This window comes from Haliaeetus albicilla, chromosome 26, assembly GCF_947461875.1.
Source record: "Haliaeetus albicilla chromosome 26, bHalAlb1.1, whole genome shotgun sequence".
NCBI classification, from domain to species: domain Eukaryota; kingdom Metazoa; phylum Chordata; class Aves; order Accipitriformes; family Accipitridae; genus Haliaeetus; species Haliaeetus albicilla.
The window spans coordinates 17,594,028-17,616,940 of NC_091508.1; the positions used below are offsets into that span (position 1 = coordinate 17,594,028).

A 22,913-nucleotide genomic window follows, 5' to 3' on the forward strand; every position below is an offset into this window, starting at 1 on the left:
GACCCCCCACACCAATCCCCACCGTGGTGCCTCAGAGCCAGCTCTGCCCTCCCTGTTGCTGCACTTACACTTGTTGGAAGCACCTCATGCTGTCCAGGATGTTAAACTGCTGCCAGCGCTTGGAAAAGTTCACTTTGCTGTCAATGTAATCAGGGTTTCCCAGATGAACAAAGGTCAGGTCCTGCAGAATGAGGCCTCTGAAAGAGAGAAAGGGGCAGCGGGCCAGGGAGTAAGCAAACAAGTACAGAGGTTAGTCACACAGGGGCAGGACAGCCAGCCAAAAGGGAGCCACAGGCAACCTAACGGCCTCCCACGGCTGCCACCATCAGCACTGCAACTTTAAACTAAAGGGAAACATGCCCCCAGCAGCAGATCCAAAGGTGTTCAGGTGCAAGGAGCCCACCATGCACAGCTGAGGAACCTCTGAGGCAAGGCACTCATGGTCACGCTAAAGGCGCTGAGGTTGCTCATTCACCCTCCGTGGAAAGGAGGACCAGGCTGGAAGAAGGTCGCAACAGGAAATGCCTGCCAGGGGTTAAACCTTTCTTCCAGTTTTATGCAAGAGGGTTTCCCTCATGTTGAGGTTTCCCTAGAAAAGGGGTCTGTGCTGCCTTCCTCCCTCTGCCTCCACTAGTCGGCCACGTCTGTGCACAGCCCTGCTGTGGTCCCCTGCCAGATGAGGTGGCATGTACCTATGCAACCTCTTCCTACAGAACTCTTTCCATGGAAGAAAGCAAGACCAGGAGAAGTTTTACTGGTGTAAACCCAGAGCAAATCTCGTATCTAAATCAGAAGGCCCTTACGGAGAAGGGCAACAGCTTCAACCTTTCATCTAGAAACAGGCTGAAGGAGCATGTTTGGCAAAGCAGACTCCTCATCCACCAGCTCGTGCAGCCAGCAGAGCCAGAGCTGTCACGGAGGAGCAAGTAGCAGCTCGAAGCTGTGGGATCCATTGCACCTCAGGGGAAAATTTGTCTTTCTGTGCACAGACCCCCAAAAAAATATAGTTAAAAAGCATCAACTGAAGATCCAGTTGTTTGATCTTTCCTTTACCACAGTCAATTGACAAAAGCCTTCTTTACAAAAAGATAGCTGCCACCCTGCCTTCCTATGCCACAGGACAAATTGCTCCAGAGAGGGCACGTGGGTTGATGTGGCACATTGCCATCTTACTCTAGATGTAGGGCAAAAGGCAAGTGCTGAGCTGAGCAGAAGCTGCTGAGAAATCCTTGAAAGAACCATTTTAACGTGCAGAAGTAATGGCAGAGGAAAGAAGATACCAACTCACAGGTAAGGTATGCAGGGAGGCTCCACATCAGCCAGAGCTGCTCGGTAGGCGCGGAAGGACGAGGAGCTGTCAATCAGTGTGCAGTACTCAGCCAGGCCCTGGCAGAACACAAAGCCCACTTTGACACCACTGCTGCAAACCCATTTTCTTTGTAACCTCTCCCCAGAGAGCCACGCAGGCCAGGGAGTTAATGCCATCCTGCAAACACCTCCAACTGATTTACTCAGCTTGACCCTGAGTGCACATACACAGAGCCTCACTGCCTTCAGCCTCATCAAGCCTTCAATCTGGAGAGAGGAAGAGGAGGCTGTTCTCACCCATGACTGCGCTGGCACTCCTGCAGCTGTCAGAATGCCCAGCCATGCTGCAGGCTTCCAGCACTGTGGCATTATACCCACTGGAGAGCAGTTATCTGTCATCCCTCCACCCTGGGACGTTGCTGAGCTGTTAAAACCACTCAGCTGTTTCACACCGTAACCACAGTTATCTTTTTCCCCTGAAGATGACAGGCCTCGCTGCTCCTCACCTCTGAGGTTTGTTTCTGCCACTCCAGCCTTCGGATGGGTGCAGAATCCAGTGCAGAAAGAATGGCCAGATAGGAATTAAAATTATTCAGCTTTCGTAAGTGCTGTATGGAGAGAGAATATTCCAGTCACTCTAGAGATCTGAAAAGCCTTCTAGCATCACACAGCTCTACCAACCAGAAAGTCCCACTCCTCTGCTCCTTTAAGGAGCAGTGTGTGTGATTCACAGCAAGAATCAAGCTGATACCTTCATAATCTTTATAAATTTAAGGAGCAGCCTCTCTCGGTCTTGGGCTTTCTCTTGTAGCATAATTATTGAACGGACCCTGGAAGAACAGACAGAAGAAAACCCAGAAAGATAAACCCACTTAAGCAGATGCCAGATTTCTTGTTGTTTCATTTACAGAACTGCTAACTGATAAGGATGGATCAACAATACTGAAAAGTTCATGATGATTCCAATTTAAATAGAGCACTCTAATTAACAACAAAGAATAATTTCAAGGATGACCACAATAACCCTTCTCAGAGTGCATTTACTTGCAAGGGGAATGTTTGTTTGAAGGGCTCAACGGTACTGACAATAATTCCTCCAGGTTATGGTGCCCCCCACAACCCTCCTCACTTTTTCTCTTGTGCTCTGGGGTCTTTTTAAAAAGTGCCCTGCATCTACTTCCTGGGCAAAAATATACATTATCCCACTTGTAACAAGGGAACCAGTGCGCAGTTCAGTGCCACAGCTGCTCCTTACCAGTAGGACATGTTATTAAAGTGCTCTGTGAACTGTGTCAGGTTGGGGCTCTTCTCTTCATTTTGCTCCTTTGCCCAAAGCAAAACTTCGGGGATCTGCCAAGGAAGAAGAGAAGGGTGGGAAAATACCACACATTAAAATGGGATTTCTGCCTCAAGATTCCCAGTTGCAGTCTGTGGTCACAGCCGTTTGCTGACACAAGTTCAGCTGTCTCCTACAACCCAACGGGTGTGTTTGGAGAGCTGGCAGGGAATACCAGAGATTGCAGGGGGTATGTGTTCAAATCCCTCCCACCGCTCTTACCCCATCTTCGTCTCTGTACCTCAATTTTATAGAAGAGTTCGGCATCTAGGAGGGTCAGCTGCTCAGCTATTTCATGACTGTGGAAATCATGCAGGGTGCCTGGCCTGTAGGAAACAAGGATGAAGTATAAAGGCTAAGAAAACGGGACCTGTTGTCTTTCCTTTCTTGTATTTTGGACTGAGAAATCTCTTGTGTCCACAAGAAAGGGATGCCCTGTCTCTCAAAGGACCAAGATATGGTTACTTGCATCTTTCCTCACCTGGCTGCCACGCCACGGGCCGCAAGAGGTTTGATGGAATTGGCGTAGCTCAGCATTTTCTTCTGATCCACTTTATCAAGGATATTCTTGCGTAACACTCTGGCGAGGCTCAGCTCCCCATTGCAGACCAGCCGGAAGACCAGGTCCATCAGCAGCTTCAGAATTTCTTCCGTCAACTCCACTAAGCTGAGAGAAAGATGGAGAACCCAGGGAAGGCATCAGAGCTACGACTCTGAGCTACAGAGTTTGTACCTGTACTGAGTCTTGTCACTCTGCCCTACAAGCAGAACTGAGTGACTGAAATTCCTCCTCTTCCCAGCTCTTCCTCTCCCAGAGATTCTACTTTTGCTGGTTATTTTAAAATCACTGACCCAGTTAGGACACACTGAGAACCTGCTCTTCCAACAAGAGGGTTCAGAACTATAGGTGTCTCACTGGTCAGGGTAAGGGATTTCAGCTGTCATCATAGATGGGGTTTAAAAAACACATCTTCGCAACTGCCAGATTTCTGTATTGTTACTGACCCCACATCTCCCATCCCGAAATGAAGAAGGCAACTCACCACAGCTCATCCACCACTCTCACCAGCACGAAGAAGGTGTTCTTACTGACTCGCTTTTTAAACGTGTCTGGAAAGTGGCAAAACTTCTCATATGTTGGTTGCAAATTAAAGAATCAACTTAATGTGGTCAGACCAGCATCAGTGCAATTAACAGCTGTCTTGAGGAACATTAGAATAGCGTACTATTCTGTCTTGACTGAAACTGGTGTTCAATTTCCAGGAGATAAGGGACACTGATGTGGCTCTAATTAACATGGTATTAAGCTACCACCAGCTGCCGGTAGCAGGGGTGTGAGGAGGTACTTACACCTTGCAGAACTGATGCTAGAAGAGCAGGTGTACCGTGAAACTGTTCTCTCTAAGGTGGAATTTAATGAGCAGCACTCCTCTACCGTGATATCCCCCACTGGTCTGTGACATCTGGTCTCAACAGATCTCAGATGTCACCTCTACCTTCCTCACTGCCCAATTTACTGCAAGGAGAATGGTGGCAGGGGACACAGCACAGGTTGAGAAAGCTTCTGCCAGGTGGACAAAGGGAAAGAGAAAAAGCTTATCAGTAAGTCAAGTATTAACAAGGGCCTGCAGGAATGCCCCAGCCAGTATTTTCACTGACAACTGCTCTGCAGTGAGATTTGCTGTGTCCTTGGCCACACTGATCCCAGCAGGAGCAAGGGGAGCAGCAGCTCTGCTGCAGATGGCAGTGATGAGCTGCGACGCGGGAGAGGGTGACGTCAGGCTCCCTTTGACGTGGGCATACAGGACCTAAGCCCACAGGACCAAAGCCCACAAGGCCTTTGCACTGCCTGAACCGAGACACTGACCTGCTAAGCTGAGGGCAAAGGGACCTATGGGAACAGAGCCAAGGGCAAGGAACTGCAGGCAGGGTCCTCAACAAGAAGCCTTCTCCATACGCTGCCAGAAATGCTAATGCTCACCCTGCCACGCAGGGACCCTCACCTTCTTAGCAGTTACAAGCTTTGTTCAGAACTGGGAGGCCAAGAGGACATTATCTCCTGTGCTGCATTTCTTTTAGTAAGAGAGAGAATAGGTCTTGATGGTTTAGTCATTTCTAGCATTAAACTACACCTGCCCAAGCAGCCCCTCCAGAAGGCGGTGTGATCTCTATTCTACAAACAAGATGTCCCAAACAAATGACCAATTTCCCAGTGATTTACAGAAAATCTGAACTGCTATTCTCCCCTGCCAGGGCCCTCAGGAGACTACTCTCAGGTCCAGTACTCCACCCTGCCTGGACCTGCCCAGCAGCATTTCCCATTTGCAGCTGCAGAGGTGAAGGAAGTCCTGCTTGGGACACCTCCAGGGCAAGCACATTACCGACCACGTTGTCAGCAGGCTTTTGAGCAAACAACCTGCCACCAGCTCCCTGCACGATGAGTGCTTGGCTCTGATTCCTGGGTGGGAGTAAACTGCCACTCATGCAAAAGGATATCTGTACTGTAGCTTCTTGATGAGCTCTTCAGGGGTAATAAATGTCCTGTATGTAGTCAGAAAGGCTTCACAGTACAGCACCAGATCTACAGAGAAAGACAAGAAAGCCACAGTCAACCCTGCTTTCAGAAAAAGGAAGCTTCTTGTAAGGTTGAATCCAGTTTTACAGGAAGAGGACACGGACACATTTTGACACGAACAGACTTTACAGAAATGCTGTGCTGTTTTTTCTTACCGGCAGATGGACCCTACGGCACAAGAGCAACACTGACACTGCCCTGTCCCCACCAGCCTGGCTCCCATTTGCAGCACTCAGGCTTGCTGCTTCCCTTATGCGACTACCAAAGGGGTCAGCGAAAAAAACCTGCTTGTGGGACAGGAACTTGCAATAATGGGTCAAGGAAAATTGTGGTTTAGACCTTGCGGATACTTTAAAGAGAAGATCTGATGGTGAGATGTGGGTGCCTGTTCTCTGTCTCTACTGCCTGGGCAGCACAGAACCCTGCAGAAAGACATGGTCACCCTTCCCTCCTGATCAGGAACACACGCGTTTCGACGTGATGATACGGGTGCTGCAGACCTTCTGCCCTTGCTACCTTCCAGGATATCTGCCCCAGGACATTGTAAATATAAACTCTTATTTTCAGCCAAAAAAAAGAGTAAATTGCACTGCAAAAACTGATGCTACCATGTCCATGACCCTGCCACAACACAGACTCTGACGCGGTGCACGCAGACAGCTTTTGTTTATTCATCTGCAGCAGTGGGTGCTACAGGCCCCAGAATTGTAAAGGCTTTGGCCATCATCATGGGCACAAAGGAGGGAATTCGAAAAAGCAGGAACCACAAATGGGAAAGAAGATTTAGGTCAGGACTGCAGTACACTCGCAGTCCCAGGTAAAGCTTGGTCACTGTGGACAGCAGCGGTCAAAATGGAAACTTATTAGCCCCGGTATAAAACCACGCAGCACTGCAGGCAGCATGTGCAGTGGGATGGCACACTGCCCCTGCCCAGCCCACTGCAACCGCTGGCAGAGCCTTGTTAGCGCAGATGGGGAGAAAAAGCTTCTGCCTTGCCTGCCCAGGCTAGGCTGTACATGTAAAGCTTGTTTCAGCCAGGACGGGGATCACCCCACACCCATGAGCTGTAACATCCATCCATTGCGCATGGAGGGTGGGAAAGAGCAGGGCACGGTGTGCTCGTTATGCCTCTCTACCTGCGGTGTTTCTCCTGGCAGGAGCCTGACAGGGACGCCGCTTCCTCCTGCTCTTAAATCAGAAAGCGCTGCTGCCTTTTGGTTGAAGACAATCATACGTAAGCTCTAAAGCCGGAGGCTGGGTGGTCATGTCAGGGGTGAGTCCTAGGCCTCGTCCAGCTGTAATCCTGCATTCACAGCAAGCGCGTGTGGCTGTGAGCACTTAACTGACCATGGATTTTATTCCTAAAGACCACAAGTCTCTCTTTATCCCTTATTCCATTTAGCTCTTTTAGAAAACTCAAATGGACAAGAAGCATCATGCAACAGGGCGTGGAGTTACATTTATTCTGGGTTCCCATCTGCCCAAAAGGCAACGTGAGGTAATACAGCTGGTCTGCTCTGGCACTTGAAGCTGCCAAGAAATTCATCTTTAAAGGAAAGCCTCTTAACTATACCCCTCTGTGCCGTTTGGCTGATTGATTTACAAGCCCTGAATTCTTCTCATTGTAAGCTTAATTCATTAACCCTCTCGGTCACCCAAACACTGGGTTAGCATAGCACAAATTCCTCCGTGCTCCATTCAGCTCAGTGGCTTGGCAGAGCCTGTGAGGCTAAGCTCTGTGACTATTCTGAGAAACTGGCCGTGCAGAGCTCCCTCCCCTCAGCCACTCTCCCCGTCCGCACTGCTGTGCATTTAAAATCCCGCTCTAGTTTTTCCTAGTCTTGAGCGGTTCTCAATGGCTTTCACCTCACTGCTTGCAGCACCCTCTGAGCCCCCCATTCATGAACTGGAGGTCTAGCACACGTCCCTTTACCAAGTAGCTGTCTTTCACAGGAACAGTAGGGATGTTCCTCCAACGTGATGCTTGCTCCGGAGAACAGCAGGAGTAAATCAGAGCTTCTCTATTCCAGTTTCAGCATTTTTATAAGGGGTATTTCCGCCATCTCATTTAGACTATTTTTTTTTTAAATATACAGATCTAGCCTTGGCGCAATCAATTGCCACCTCCTCTCTAGTATGTTTCTAACTTTGGTCCTTTCTGCCTGGATTTGATGCCCAATGTAAACAGGGAAACATAGCTGTCAGGGGAAGGATTTTCTTGCTAGCTGAATGGTGCTGGTAAGTAATTGCAAACACCTTATGCTACAGTAAAAACCCTGCCATTTAAAAATGCACACGAAAGATATTTCCCCTTTGACTATCAAATCTCTAAAATACGAGCACTGAGTGGTTCAGCAGGTTAGCGCATTGCGCCTTGCATCCCGGGAGATAAGGAGATCAATTCTGGTTAAGGCCATCAGCACAGATGTGTTTGGCAGGTTCAAAATCACTCTCTGGAAACATTGCAAAGGCTGTCTTTGCCACAGGTCTTGGAAAGGAGCTGCTTGATGTGGATGGTGACTGGGTTTGGAGACATAAAGTGGGATTTTAACAAATCTACAGCGAAGAGTTGCTAACTTCCCTTTTCCTCCCCCACATCTCCTTTCTTGTATTGTGGATTCCCTCTCTGAACTGGTCTGAGTGGCTACCAGTATGCAACTGGTACAGAGTGGGACTAGGAAGTGACACTGTAAGTTGAAAATAAGGGGTGTCAGCAGACCAGCACCTGGACAGCTTGCCCGATGCCCATGGGTACTGCATTAGACCCAAACCAACACCCCTCCTCTCCTGCTTTGATACAACAGTCACTCCAGCAACTCCTACATCGCCACTGCCCTGAAGTTCAAAGGGCAAGGAGCACCTCTGAAAACAGGACCCATGCCACAACAGGCTGGTCACACCTGCACTCACAGAAAGCAGTGGCTGGAGGTATGGAGACACCAACACAGCACTGTCACCAACTCCACTGGTGCACCTCGCCTTCCAGATCTGGGCAAGGGCTATGAGGAGTTAATACCATCCCTGCTGCTAAATGGAACGAACAGGCGCTTATCCAGCTTACCTCCATTTCACCAAAGATAAGCACAATCCCCCCCGCCACCCACAACTTGGAGGATCACGAATGCAGTCCTCCCCACCCTGGCCCAGCTGCCTGCAGCCACATCACGACTGCACACACTGCAGGGACACAGAAGGCAAGCAGCAAAAGGCCATGCCAGGCTACGCTCTTCATCTCTGCTTTGGTGCATCCACTGTACCTTTCCTGTCGGTCTCCGTTGCATGCACTAACAAAATGTCTCCGGATCCACCACGAACATCTGGCCCATCATCTCCCTGCAACGAGAACAGAAACACGTTAGGCATGGCCCAAGCTCCCTTCAGCCTGGTTTCCCATCTCTGGGGTTCAAGCTCAGCAACAACTGGCAGAGTACGCAATGTTCCTGGCACTGCTCACAGCACAAGCTGGGACATGGTCTTCAGTGCTGGGCTAATCCTGGAATTTGAATACAGCATTTGGTGTCCCAGATGAGGATCTGGGCTGATCCTCACTTGGGATCTCTGACTCCTTAAGGCCAGGCTGTGAAGCTCAGTGAAAGCTGAACCTTCTGTCCGCAGAAGAATGAACAGAAATGTCCCAGACTCTCAAACACTCCCAGAAGACCATTAACAGAGCAGTAACACTGTGTGAACTGTCTCAAAGTGCTGGATCACGTACCACAGCGGCTGTGGGGTGAGAGGTCATGCGTTCAATTTGCATGTTCCTGGAACATCAAAACATAGTAAGTTGGTTCCGTAATCTGGAACTATTTGGCTGGAGGTCACCTGAAGCGATCCAATAACTGGGAGCAGAAAACAGACCTGCTAACTACTTGACCCCTGCCTTACCACTCTCTAAAAACTTCTTTCTTCTAGCTACTGCAATTCACAACTAAAAATATGCAAAACTGATCTATCGCTCAGCCAGCAGTTCCCACGCTGCAGGAAACAGCTCGCAGTGGCAGTTCTATACCGTTTCAAACATGTAGACCGTAAAGAAAAGAAAGAAAAAAGAAGTTAAGGGTTGACACAGATCTGCTAGTCCCAAATGTTCAGAAATTGCTGATTTTGAATTGTTTTTTAAAGGAAATATTCCTGCAGAGGAGACTGGAGTCGTGTCTGGCTTCCCTTAGCAACGTCTTTGTCATTTCAATATGCAAAACACTGAAAAAACCACGGATTACAGCCATGGAGCAGCTATGTCTGAGATGCGAATTTTTCAGGTGACCCTCTGGCAAGACTCATGAAACACTACTTAAGGAATGAGTAATAGCTTCTCACTCTCTCCTGCACATCTCGGCTGACCAAAGAACACTCCTAAAGTGCCAGTAAATGATACATTCTCTCTGTTTTACAGACTAGCCCCCTGACAGTCTCAAAGCTTCAAAAGCCTGCATATTCCCTCAAGCTGCATGTCAAAGACAGCTTCGTTCAAAAGCATAGTGAGCAAAGCTGTCTGGGAGTGCACCCAAGGCTAGAAAGAAAGCCATTTCTCAAATACAGAAACAGTTGTTTTGGCTGCTCTTCCACATCAGTAATACAACATCCTGCTCAGGAAATCTGCTAAACCTGCCTTCAGACTGGAAGGCCAACAGCATGAACCCACACCTGGATTTATTGTGCTCAGGCTCTCAGGTGCTTCATTTCAGTCTGTCACAGGCTGAAGAGGTGGGAAAGAGCAGACTGGGAAAAGGGCACAAGATGCACTGGTTTTTAAAGAGACATCTCACATTTTGTTAAACCCTCGTTCATTGCTGATGCTCCCTGCCTGTACCAGCATCTCATACTTTCACAACAGCCTGCACAAATAAAGCTGTATACCACTTCTGCTGCAACCTAGTTTTTCCTATCAAATAAAAGCTGATGCCTTGCTTGTGCACACAGAGAATCAGATTTCAATACAGCATAAACCAAAGATTATGAAAGCAAAGCCTGAATGCACCTACCTCTTGCTTCAGTGTTAACCTAGCCATAATTTCACTGTGGTCGATAAGGGATAGCTCATCTACCTCTTCCTCCAACTGTGATGCTTCCAAAGCATCTGGTGACTGTTGCTGCCTGTAAAAAAAAAGGCAAATACCCATCAGTGTCATTGCCCATCCAGGGCAAGAGATGCTGGGTCCACCCGAGCTCTCAGCCTACAAACCTTCATTAAGCGACAGTAAGTACACACACAGTCTGGAGGTAAGTCTTTTGCAAACAAGCCCAAATGTCTGGCTCTAATTCTGTTGCTTTGTGCATCTCTTGAAAAAGATAAAGATGAACCTTTAGGCCCTGCATTTCTGGCAGACAGGATTTTACTATGCCCTGCATAAGTACACACTTCCATGCCTCCTTAATCCACCAAATTTTTAGTGCACACAAATCTAAGCCCTTGCTCAAATGTATAGAGACTGAGCATACTCTACACATATATAACTTAGTCAGCTCATGACCCATTGTGCTGCTACAAGGGGAGATGACAGGCTCTCTTTTTGCAGGAAGATAGAGCAGAAAGCTCTGACCACTTTTTTTGGCATACATCCACAACTCTACTATTCCTACCCCCAAGGGCTGGTACTCTTGTGCCTGGACACATGCTCTCTGTGCCTGTATTCCTTAAAAAAAAAAAAAAAAAAAAAAGTACGCATGTTCTTTATAGCCTTCCCCAGGCACAGGCCAAAATCCGTGCACCAGTCCATACTTTCAGCAGATAGTGAGCTTTGCAGAGCACTCTTGCATTGTCTCTTTCACTGCAGGGATTAAAACCCTCAAACCAACTGCAGGAAAATGGGGGAGGGAAGTTGACTGTCACACACGAAACAATGCTGTTCTCTATTTTTGCTTTAGAAATGCAATTGAAGAGCAATCTCAAGCAGCAGGGAAGCACTCACTCCACTCCTCCTGAAGCCCATCTGTTACAGCCTGCACCTCTTCATTTACATAGACAAATGATAGCTAAGAGCATTAGAAGGGATATAAAGCATCCTGCTTCAGGGCCTCAGCCAGCCTCTGACTAGCAGGGTTAGGAAGACATTCCCCTCTGGAAGACTATTTCCCAACAGTGATACAGACTTTTTTCGCACGTTTCCCTGGAAGCAGGAGGGAGCAGCCAGTGTCAATAACAGGACTGCCAATTAGATGTACTTAGGATGGCTAACACAGGCTGCATTAACCCCTGCAGGCTCACTGAGTTAAGTAATGACAGCTTGCCAGGATCCTCCTTGTTCAGCAGGATCCCACTGCCCACCAGCTGTGCAAAAAAAGTGGGCTTAAACTTCAGAGAACATTGGGAAGGTTGAGGGCAGAACAGGCAGCCCCAAGGACGGTTTGGTAGAGGGCAGGGCTAACGGGACGTTGGTGAGACTCTGTACCCTTCCAGGCTGGGAAGCAGGAGGACCAGGGGAGTCAGGCTCACCTTTCAGCACCATCTTTGCCTTCCTTCCCCATGGCACTGCTGTTTGAACTGGAGTCTTTGGAGTGGCTGTCTTTGACAGAGGGAGATTCCTGCAAAGAGAAAGAAGTTTTTCATTATTACATGGGGTCCTACACCACAGCTAGCCTTGCATTTACAGTCTGACTGCCTCTAAATGGCCCCTTACTGTAAATTCCTACAGAGCGGTTAAAGATTGATGCAAGTTAATGCCAAATGCCAGGAAAACACAGAAGTTAATTAGACAGGAAATTTGGGACCATCTCTGGAGACTAGTGTAATTAGTACTGTTTGCTTTTAACATTGTGAAATGATGCTGAGAGTTACAACACAAGTGAGCTGTCGTCTTGGATTTTAACCCTCTGATGACTTTCTTTTCTTCCTCCCGCCCTTACTGTTGAAATACACTTGCCTTCTGCTTTAATCAAAACGGACACAGCCAGCTCTAAGCTCTTCAGTTTCAGTTCCCCTCCTGGTCACAGCCCCCAAAACACCACCCTGTCTTAGGGGGTGGATGCACACTGCTGTTCCTACCTCCCTTCTCTCCCATCAGAAGAGGTTATGCAATGATGCAACATTTCCACTTCACAATTCACAGCTGTGGAAATGAAGCTAATGCAAAAAAACCAGAACCATCTGAACCCATGGCATGGAACAGCAGGTAGAGAGCTCAATGCAAAGATACAGCATTTTAAATTAGCCATTTATTAAGGAGACAAATAGCCATGAACGGCAAATGGGAATATTAATCTAACTGCTGGAGTTCAGAATTATTTAACATCATGCAGACTGAAACTTGGAAATTCAACCTACTGAACAGACAGGACTGAAACCACCTACATGCTATCCATTCGGCCTGGAAAACACACTGGTGAGCTTAGCTTTCTTAGCGTCTGCAGATTTTTTCCAGACTGTATCTGTAAAACTCTTTGCTTCAAAGTTGAGAACCAGCTTGCAGCTGCCCAAAAGGATGGGCCTGCCTAGATGTGTCTCCTGAAGGGAAGTGATGGGAGCACTATCTCTTGGCATATTTAACACCAGCATGGATAAAGGTCTCGGAGACATCCTGTAGGAGATGTGCCTTCCAAGATGAGGGCAGGCAAAAAGATGGCCACAGACCTCTGCTGCTGTTTCCTGCTTCCAACAGGAAGACAGTACCTCCCTTCAATGGAAAACGCCCTGTCTCCTCTAGGAAATACCTAAGATACGAGGCTTGAGTAAAGGAAGAAGCAGCGTGCGATTACAATGCTAAATCAATCACTTACTTTGTATCCAAACGGTGAAGGAAAATAAAGAATCAATTTAGAGCACAAGCCTTTCTGTATTAAAATAGGGAAGCCAAAGCAGTTACAAGAATAGATATGGCCCCAGGACGGTGCTGGTCAGGGTGCAGCTTTCTGGAAGAGAACCTCACGCAAGCAGCTCCAAACAGACAGCGAAGCACAAATGAAACAGCACGGCAGGAAAAGCCATCCCTACCACCTGCCGGGGCTCACCGCAACCCTGAAAGCATCGCCTGCTCTCCACCTGGACCGGGAGGCCACCCGAGCCTGCAAGCCAGGAGTGGGCAAGCAGAGGGACCGCCAGCAAGGGAGCCGGAGCAGCAGGACGGACACAGGAGCTCCACAGGGTGCAGAAGAGGCCGGTGCCAAGCGCGTCAGCCCCGGTGTGAACTCAGCATGCACCAGGCAGCCCCTTCCCGGTGTCCAGCCCTCTCCAGGTTACTTACTCCTTCAGAGCGAGGGAGTTCCCCGTTGCTCTGGCCAGAGGAATACAGATTGACGTATTCACCCTCACCAGCCTCCTCACTGGCGTTTTCACTCTAAGGGAGACAGGATGAAAGGAAATATGTGATGGTGCCCCCCGCCAGCACTTAATGTTAGTGAAAGAACGTGCTCACAGGCTGGGAGGAGAAGCGTTCTCAGCGGCTGCTGTCACCTAACTGGGAGCCCTTCCTCCGGCTCAGTGGCCAACACCGGCCAGTGAGGCTGTACCTTCCCGGGGGTAAGTATTTTCTGGTTCCTGAGGACTATGCCGAAGGCCCCAAGCTGCAGCAGGACAGCAGCAGGCACTGCTTTGCAAGAGCTGCCATGGACTCCATGTGAGACTGCGAAGATGCAATATGCAAGTGTGGATTTCAAGGTTACGGAAGCTGAGCATTCAGAGGTTGACACACAAGTGTCGGTCCTACCTGCGCTGTAGTCCTGCCACTAAATGCAGATCGGCCCTGCAGCCCAGAGGGTATCAAATGTATCTCCCAAACTATGCTACAAGCACAGATTAGAGCCATCACGCCAGGCCAAACCAAACTTGAGGGCTTCTGGGCTGTAACAAGGACCCAACGCAAGGAAGATGCAACAACAAGGTCAGGTCTAAAGTGTGAAAACCTGATCATTTACTGTCCGATCAGTGTCCCTCTTCCAAACGTTGTGAAGAGGCAGCATTAGCATGCACTGTGCTGACAGCTCGAACCTCACCAACTCTAGGCTTTGCAGCAAACAAACGAGGAACTGTCTTGAAAATGAGGTGTTTAAAAAGTAGCTGTAATGGACAAACCTGGTCAGTGATCTGTAAAACTGCTCTGGGATCTCAAACTAGTAGTGCCATACCACTGCGGGAACAGTGTTAGTCTAACTTCACCAACACGTGATGCTTTGCACCAACGTGTACTGCCACCAAGCGCACAGCTAGGGCTGCTGGTAACTGGAAACAGCAAGAGCCTGGAAAGAGCAACAGGTTTATGCACAGGAGAGACAGAGCTGGACTGCACCCACCGCTCCTGGGGCTCACCGGTGACTTAGGAGGGAGCAGGGCAGCAATCACCAAATCCTGCCATGGCAGCAACTGCAGGATGCGAACCACTTAGGAGCCCGTGTTTAGAAACAACCAACCTCACAAAACACTCCTTTACCTTCCTCAGCTTTGTATTACAATTGCAGGAAGCTGCAGCAACTTCTCCTCTCCCCTTCGCCAGCATTTGACATTTTATGTTTCCTACATATGTGCTAACGTTTTCTCAAACCTGCTGAGGTTCATTTTTTCTAGCCACCTTTTTTATATGAAATTACCTCTCTGCAGTTCACACACACATTTGGAAACTGGACTAGATCACATTTGGCATGTATTAATACAAGAGACATTTTCTTTTAAAAAACAAATAAACCCAGCCTTGCGTTAAGGTGCATTATCTCTTTGGATAGTCTCACCGAAGGCGTCTGGAGAGAATCAGTGAAAGAGGTTTCAGAAGGAAGGCAGACAGGAGCATTCCCGTTAAAGCTGCTCTCCTGAGAAGAGGAGTTTGGCACATCCACAGTGCTGGGTGACTGGCTGGCTGCGGCGGGCACCGCTAGGTCAGAGCTCTGAGATGGATGGACGGGCGGAAAAGGTGGGGTGGAGCAGGAGGAGGAGGTAGAAGAGAGGAAAGGAGGTATGGAGACTTGGTTGTGAGGCACAAAGTCCTGGGAGTAGGACCTAAACACAGATTTGTACTACAGGATGCAGAGACGTACAACACAAAAACAAGGAAGATGGGGAAAGAGACAGACAAAAGAAAAAGTAATTAGACCGGCAGTAGCATAGCAGTGATAGCACAAGGCATTTCTAACACAGGCACCTCTCTGTCGAGACGCCAACCCAAACAGAGGCAGCACTATTTTATCATCCACACACTAGAGCAGGAATTGCTACCTGGGACACGTCAGCCCGTTTTTTCGCGGAGAGGCATGTTCTTGCACAAACAGCAGCTCAGCTACTCATCTCAAAGGGAACGTGGGCACCAGGGTGTTTACCTGCAGGTATCCAGCCTTCACTAGGCAAGGGGAAAGCCTGGGTATCTCAATACTGCTAATGACAGTGACCCTGAAAATCATTTGAGTGGATGAAAGGATGTGAAGGCATACAGAAACCACGACTGTGAGCATGCTGGAAATATCTAGATAGAGAAAAGTACTCCGAGTGCTTATTGCTTTTCTGGGATTTTCCACAGGATCCAAATTTAAGATGCCGTTTGCTCCAGCCCTGTAATTTAACAGCTACTGTGTCAAGTCTGTTCCAGAACACACAGCTCCCAGGGAGGAGTGGCCGATACTGTCTTCAAAGTTACACTGAAGGATAAAGGAGATTACGCTGCTACTCCTTCCCATTTGAGAAACATAGGGAGCAAAAATGATAATTGCCCTCAGGAGCGATGAATTCCTTATCAAACCGATCCTTTAATGCAGTGCCTCGAAGAGTCAGCTGAAGAGATGAAAAGAGATCATCTGCGTAAAGCTTTATTTCACTATCTCTCCTAATCATCAGATTACTGTTCAGATAATATTAAACAGGGTGCAGTGGGAATATATTGTGCCAAGAAAAACAAGAGCAACCCTCTGTTTTTTAACATCTGGTGCTAGTAAGATTTGCCATCAGGGTAAGTCCAAAACAAAGCTGACACCCATGAATAAAAAAAAGAAAAAAGAAAAAATAAAAAAAAAAGACAATAATGTTAAACCTGCTGGAGAGGAGTTTATTTTAAAACCTGTAGAGCTCAACCACTAGCAAGGTCTGTGTGGTAGCCAAGTGGACCAAAGGAAGAATCACATCATCCAAAAAAACCCACGCTGAAATGAAGCTGTGGCAGTTGCTCATTTGAGTGATCTGCTGCACAAGGATGGTTGCATTACAGAGCTCTCAAGAAGCACAGACACAACTTGCTCAAACCAGGTTGAAGTGACACCGCTGTGATGTAAAAAGGGAAAGGGAAACAAAGGCATGAATCGGAGAATTCAGGCTACATTTTCTCAGGAGAGTTGAGCGGGTGATAAAAAGCAAAGCTTAGTCTGCCACCTGAGCTACAGCAGAAGCATCCAGTTCGGCAGCGGTATTTTTGTTTCTATCTAGGAAAGATGTGAGCTTAAAAATCTAAACTGAGAACAGCCCCGGGCCAGAAGCCTGGGCAAAAAAACCTTTTCCACTCAAAGGAAAGGAAACGTAAAGGTCAACGGATAGACTTTACCTTCCACCACCTTAATCCTCAAGTGGTTGCCCTCCGCCGTGCGTGGAGTCCGGCAGTGCTCTGGGTGTATTCTCAGGGCCCAAAACAAATTGCAGGCCATAATACAGAGGAGCAGAGGGAGATGCTTTGGAAAGAGAGCTTAAAAGACTACTGAAAAATAATTAAAATGCAAATCCCTACCACATGCCTGTGGCTAAAAGGAGACTGGCTCTAGGACAGGCTCCTCTCTCTTCCTGCCCGCTTCTTTCCGGATGAGCAGCCCTGGCTCCAGGGACACTGTCAGCTTTTGGTGCTGCCTCAGTAACAATGACAAGTCTAATCTCTGTATTTACTTTCTGCCTGGATAAATGCTCTACATTTATACATTTTCACTTGCATGGCACAAAACACTAAATCCCCTGTAAGACGCCAGGCTCATGACATCATCTTGGCTCAGCAGATTCATTATGCCTGCCCCATCTCCCTGGTATTTCATGATCTCACCGGCGCTAATATGCCAACTATCGCCCCAAGTCCCAGGCTAGACCCCCAAAAAAGAATAGGAGTAAAGAGAGTGGAGAACCACTGCTGCAGCAGCTCTCGAGAAGGCACTCAACAAACTGCTGTCCCGGTAATGAGATCCTCTGCTCCAGTGAAGGAAATAATTTGCTCAAACAGAACCTACGTGCCAGCTCCCCTAGAGCTGGGCTTCCTGCACCCACATGAGACAGGCGGCATACGCTGTCCTTCACTTTGTAGTTGATGGACATCTTCCACCAAGGAGTCCTAAGGGGTTTTTGTCTCTGACCTGCCGAACCCAGAGAAAAAGCCAGGCTTTCGCAAAGCAGCAGTGGAGCTCATGCAGGGCATGAGTGAAAGGAAATTACTGTCCTCAATCAAGTCACTCTGGGACAGGCAGCACCCTGCGAAGCTCTCACGCTGCGTGATGGTGCTGGCAGGGTTAGTTCAGGCCAAACGCCGGCTGGGAGGCTCGGCAGCTGAGATGCTGCCTGGTACACTGCCTGCAGGCTGAGCTAGCAGCTCGGGGAGACAAATTACTGCTTCTGGGGCAGGAAAATTTGCACAGCTTCTGCCTTGCATGGTTTCAGAGACATTAATCCCAATTCAAAGGCAATTTAGACCTAAATATAATGTAACATTGCATATATTTTAAAGTTTGAATGTGGCTACGTTACTACTGACAATCACTATACATTCATCTTTCCTCGGCCTCATCAATACAGCTTTCAAAACAATATCTTGGCATGAGATGTGTTGAAAATGCCGGTTTAAGGCCCAGGTACCCAGGCAAATGCGTTAATCTTCATTATGTGATCCGTGAACAATCATTTAACGACGCAGACATGCTCTCAGCACGCTGTTAACAAAGGGAACAGTGCAGAGAAGCCTTTGGTGAGCTGGCATTAATTAGCCAGGCTGCTCTTGACTTCCAATCTCGTTGTAAAGTTGCATCTTGTAGAAAGCGAGCCAGGGAGCCCCCTCCTTCCTCCGGAGCCTGCAAGCAGCTCTGGAATTTCAGCTATGCAGCCGTGCTGGGACAAGAGCCAAGAATGAAGCATACTTTTAAAGGGGAAAAAAAACACCCTGCGGTGGAGATGATGTCCATATGGCACCCATTCCTGCTGCTCCCCAGTCCGATCCAGCCCAGCCCAGTCAGCAGCTGCAGCAGGAATTGCAGCAATGGTTTCCACTGGGTTTGGGTGTTGTACATCTCTTGGAAGTCCTGTCATCCTTTGAAAGACATACTTTTTTTTGGGAGGGGACAGTCCATTCAATGGAACTGTCACAAGCAAGCTAGTCATCCTCTAGTTCTTGCCCCAAGAAATCACAGGCAACAGTTTATCTTGCAAAAAAATCAGTGCTTGTTTTAATCTGCTTCTTAGAGGTTTCCTGCAGGGTCAGTAAGGCCTCGGTTATGCCTGTGCTGACACAACCTCCTACTCAATGGTTTTGCTTTAAGTAAAGTACGTCAAAATAATCTCTGGGAAAGCTAGAAAGCAGGGTGCAACTAGATCCTTTGGAAAAGGATGCTTTCCTCTATCCAAACTCCAGCCATGCTGCCAGGCTCCCACCACAGGACCAGAAGATGGTCTCCCAGCACAAGCGATCCTGACCTACGACAGCAAATGGCCAACACAGGGAGAAGAGAGAGATCCCTCTCCTCTCACCAGTAAAGTGGATTTTAAAAAAAACCCTATCTGCCGCTTGAGAAGTACTTCGACAAAGCGTGCTTTGAGCTCGGAGCAATCTCGTCTCCTGGGAACAGCAGGAAGCTAACATGCACGGACCTGAATGTTTACCACACACTGTGACACACAGAGGTCTTCCAGAGATGGCATCTTTCAACGTTTTCAATTTGCTGCCTTTGATTTTTTTTGCAACGGTCAATATTTTAGAACAGCTTTCCATCATTAGCAGCAGTGTTACAGGATGTCCCAAAGGTCAATGACATTACAACCATTTATTTGGATTAGATGGCACGAGATAAGCACTCTAATAGAAAACTTATTCCAAGAGTAATGCTCCTCTATGTTCACTAGGCATGGCTGACCACAAGTAACAGGGAGGCAGGGTGTTTATATGCAGGGAGTCACTGGTTGCGACTCCATCCTAAATTCAAAGTAGAATTCAATTATATGGCTGTCAGAGCATCTGCAGCATCAGCAGACACAGTCTTTACCTTTTAAGCACAGCCTTCTCAGTTACCCTTCGAACTTCTGCCAAATTAATCTGCGATCCTGCCAGACACTCCCAGATCAGATAGAGCATCAGACTTCCAAAACATGAAGCTATCAGAGGAAAGGATCAATCTTTTAGATCTCCTCTGCTAATGCTATTAAGAGAGTGACATGGGCAATGTTCCAGAACTGGATGCCCAAATCCTAACAGTAGAGAACTATGTTCACAAAATACTGGGTGTTGCACAAAACTGCTACGCCCTAAGAATATAATTGCATAGACAACTATTGGAAAAGACTTCCTATCTCATGACACAATGCTGGGCTTCCAGGTACTTTTGCTAATGAGGAAGGAAACGCTCCTACAATGAATGGCTGGAAACACAAGCTGCCAAAAGAATGGCTTCAAGCACTGTCACAGGAAAGGCAGCAACTCCTCATGCTTGAATGTTTCTCAGCAAAGCCTCTGACCTGGCTGCACAGCTGTCTTCCCTGGTTTTAAGTGATGGTTAGTATAGCAGATGGATGGATGGGGCTTGCTGTTCCCTTGGGAAAGGGTCTCCTGGCTTCTGCACAAGAAAACACAAAATCCAAACTTCTCCTTAAGTGAGAGGGATTCTTGTACATCTTTGCAACAAAACAAAAAAAGGGACAGGGAGCAGGAGGGAAGAAAGCACGTAAGATGTATTAACCATGCTATCATGCATCTCTCATTTGAAACTATGACGAGAATTCAATCTGATTGCACCTACAGCATCAACTCTTGTTTAGCTAGTAGACAATGCCACCATATCTAGCAAGCAGATCTTTAAAACGCAGAGCCTGGAGACAAAGACAAGGCTCCTAAAAAGTCAGTCACACAAAAAATGTGACCTATGAAGTCAGTAGGGGACTGCTTAGAAAGACCTGCGCAGAGACAGGTAGTGCTCCAACTGCAAGAAAAACGTATAAACCACCAGAGGAAGTGGTTCTCAGAAGAAGGATTCAGTGATGCCAGCATGCAACAGCACTATTAATGTGACCATCCAGGCCTGCTGTGGGCAGTGGAAATGAACACAAATGCAGCAGGAACACTAAACAGGAAGGGCAAAACAATACCTAGACCTCAGCAGCCGGTTAAATGGATGTAAATCTCCCCCCCCCGCCCCCCCCCCGCCCCCTTCCTTCTGCTCCAAACTAAGGAGCTAAAACCTGCTTAGGACAGAAACGAACTCACACACTATGATCTCCCAGTCCTGGTTCGTGGCTCCCACCATCGGACGACCATATGAATTCAAAACAGCTCAGTCTCTGCTGAGGGCCAGAGCTGTGGCGTGCCTTGCAGCCTGGAAGTGAGCTACACAAACAGGGCCAAGGCGGGGAAAACATGCGGAGCACATGTCTGCATTGTGCACGTCTTTAAACACTTATCTGACTCTCCTTTTGCTGAACATACATTAGCACACACACAAGAAAGAAAAACAGTTGCTGTGAATTTTCTGTGCGCTTGCTCAATTTGCTCAAAAACAGTGGGAACAAGCGAGAACAGAAGCGCTGAACTGGAGCTTTCATAAGGAAATCAGTTGCGCCTTCTGCTGGAATCCAACAGCCAATCTGGTTTCTGGAAAATTACTGGAAATGTTTCTTAATTAAAAAGAAAACATAAGAAAAAACAGCATTTTGAAAAAGGCAAGTTATTTCTCCATAGTGGAGGATGCAGCCAAATTTCCACTAATGGCATGTACATGCCTCGGAGAAACAACTGCCTTCCTTGTTTCAGTGAGGAAAACATTCCTAGCTGTAACTGAATGCAAGACTTCTTGCAGTCTTTGGTGGAAAATACGTGGATGGATAGCAGTATAGCTTGTCACCAGACCGATTTCCTCTATCGGTGCAGAGTTCCCCAGCTGCCGGGAACTAATGAGATTTGATTCCTGCCCTTCGGATACCTGCCCACCCATTTCCAGTGAAACAGCACAAGGAGTTCATGAACCAAATGACAGTATCTCTCTCTTCACAAGAAAAAAGGAGGGAGGTGATCAGCTAGAGAAAAACTACTGCCAACAATCACCAAGGAGGATGCTTTCTTATTGCATACCTCCTTTCCTACCGTCTAGCAACAGAAAGTACTTTCAAAAGAGATGGGAATCCCTAAAATGACTCGACAGTACAATCCAGTTGTCCCACCAATGCGGGATTTAATGGCTTAACTATGCAAGGGATGGGGAATACGATGCTGCAGTTCCTTACAATATCAGTCCATACTACAAACACGACCCTTGCTGGCACAGAGGCCAGACGCGAATCAGACTCGGTAAAAAACAAGCTCAACTTGCCAAAGCTATGAGGTTTGATCCAGTTGCTCAAGATCTGCCCCTATCCAGTAAAAGCTATTACCTCTGACACAGTTTTCTGCAAAGAAGGGAAAAAACGCGATTAGTGGGTTGACAGAGCAGTGGTGGCTTCTGGACTGCAGCAGCGTCTGCAGTGCTGATCGGAAAGAAAAAAGCCAGGGTTCTTGAAAACAAATTCATACATAAAAATTAAGAGTAAAGATGCTCTGAACAACTTCACCTCTTTTTTGCTTCAAAACACTGTCTGAAAACAAGTCCTTTTAAGCCCTGTAAATTAGTCGTAAGGCACTAGTCCTTCACCTGGAGCACAGAGCTAATGGGCTAACATGCAAAACACGGTGTAGGCTCAGCTTTCCTGCTGCCTGCATGTGAACAGATGGGTACAGGCCAGGCCTTCCCTCTGGGACTGACTCCTGCTGTCCACCCCAGGTCAGCCTCCAGGGAAGGAAAAAAGCACAGGGCACTTTCTGAAAATTGGCTACGCTTGGCAAACCTGCAACACTTTGCTCACGTTGGGTCAATGGACAGCCATTTCGTTCATCAGCTCTGACTTCCTGGTATTGAGCTAAGGAGGTTTTTGCTTCCTGTACGGAATGGGTAACGATTAATGTAGGAGACATATCATTTTAAGAGATCTGATAATCACCACTGATATTTGGGTACACAAGAGGCCAACTCCTCAGTTGGCTGGTGTATGAAAGGTGTGCTCTTCCTAGCATTAACTCCCTTGCTGGGGCTGGTGGGAAACTAATGCTTATTTTTTAACAGGTTTATTGTTCACCACAGTGCTCACACCTCACCTTTCTCTGGTGAGAGAGGAAAAACGAAGACATGAGAATAAGAGAAGCAGAGCTTAAAGTGTTACTGGCGCAGCTTGTGGCATCCCTCACGTGAAAGCACATGGCCTTTCCAGCAGATTGCAAGAGGGGCCCTGGTCCTTCTTAGCGCTGAAATGCAGGGTGTCACCCTGGGAATGATCCAAACCTTGACAGCTGTTTCACATCTCTGTCTTATTAGGCATAGGGAAAATGGGATAAACCATGGTTACGGTATTACATGGGTCAGCTATGATGCATGTAAGGACATTGGTATTTTGCAGTTTGGAGACAAAGAGACACTGTCATAGTGAAAATCTCATTTTTGCCTGTGAAAAAATAGACCAGCCAGAGTCATGAGCAACTATGAGATTATCATAATTTAAAGGCATTAATGGAAAAATCACCATTTTTAATTCAGCT

General features: G+C 47.6%; 1 protein-coding gene across 8 annotated transcripts in view; it reads right to left on the reverse strand.

The window, feature by feature from the left end:
* Positions 1-22,913, reverse strand: part of RAPGEF1 (Rap guanine nucleotide exchange factor 1) — a 90,818-nt gene that overhangs the window by 3,961 nt on the left and 63,944 nt on the right. For 4 of the 8 annotated variants that reach the window (XM_069770735.1, XM_069770731.1, XM_069770730.1 and 1 more), the window contains 14 exons: positions 14,875-15,156; positions 13,398-13,490; positions 11,654-11,742; positions 10,203-10,314; positions 8,478-8,553; positions 5,137-5,225; positions 3,688-3,776; positions 3,126-3,311; positions 2,886-2,970; positions 2,564-2,658; positions 2,060-2,138; positions 1,815-1,916; positions 1,289-1,386; positions 69-197 (listed from right to left, as the gene is read on the reverse strand). In XM_069770735.1, the coding sequence (XP_069626836.1) occupies positions 69-197; positions 1,289-1,386; positions 1,815-1,916; positions 2,060-2,138; positions 2,564-2,658; positions 2,886-2,970; positions 3,126-3,311; positions 3,688-3,776; positions 5,137-5,225; positions 8,478-8,553; positions 10,203-10,314; positions 11,654-11,742; positions 13,398-13,490; positions 14,875-15,156 (1,604 nt within the window). The remainder of the gene's footprint in view (positions 1-68; positions 198-1,288; positions 1,387-1,814; positions 1,917-2,059; positions 2,139-2,563; positions 2,659-2,885; positions 2,971-3,125; positions 3,312-3,687; positions 3,777-5,136; positions 5,226-8,477; positions 8,554-10,202; positions 10,315-11,653; positions 11,743-13,397; positions 13,491-14,874; positions 15,157-22,913) is intronic. The other 4 variants (XM_069770734.1, XM_069770733.1, XM_069770736.1 and 1 more) reach the window with 3 other exon arrangements.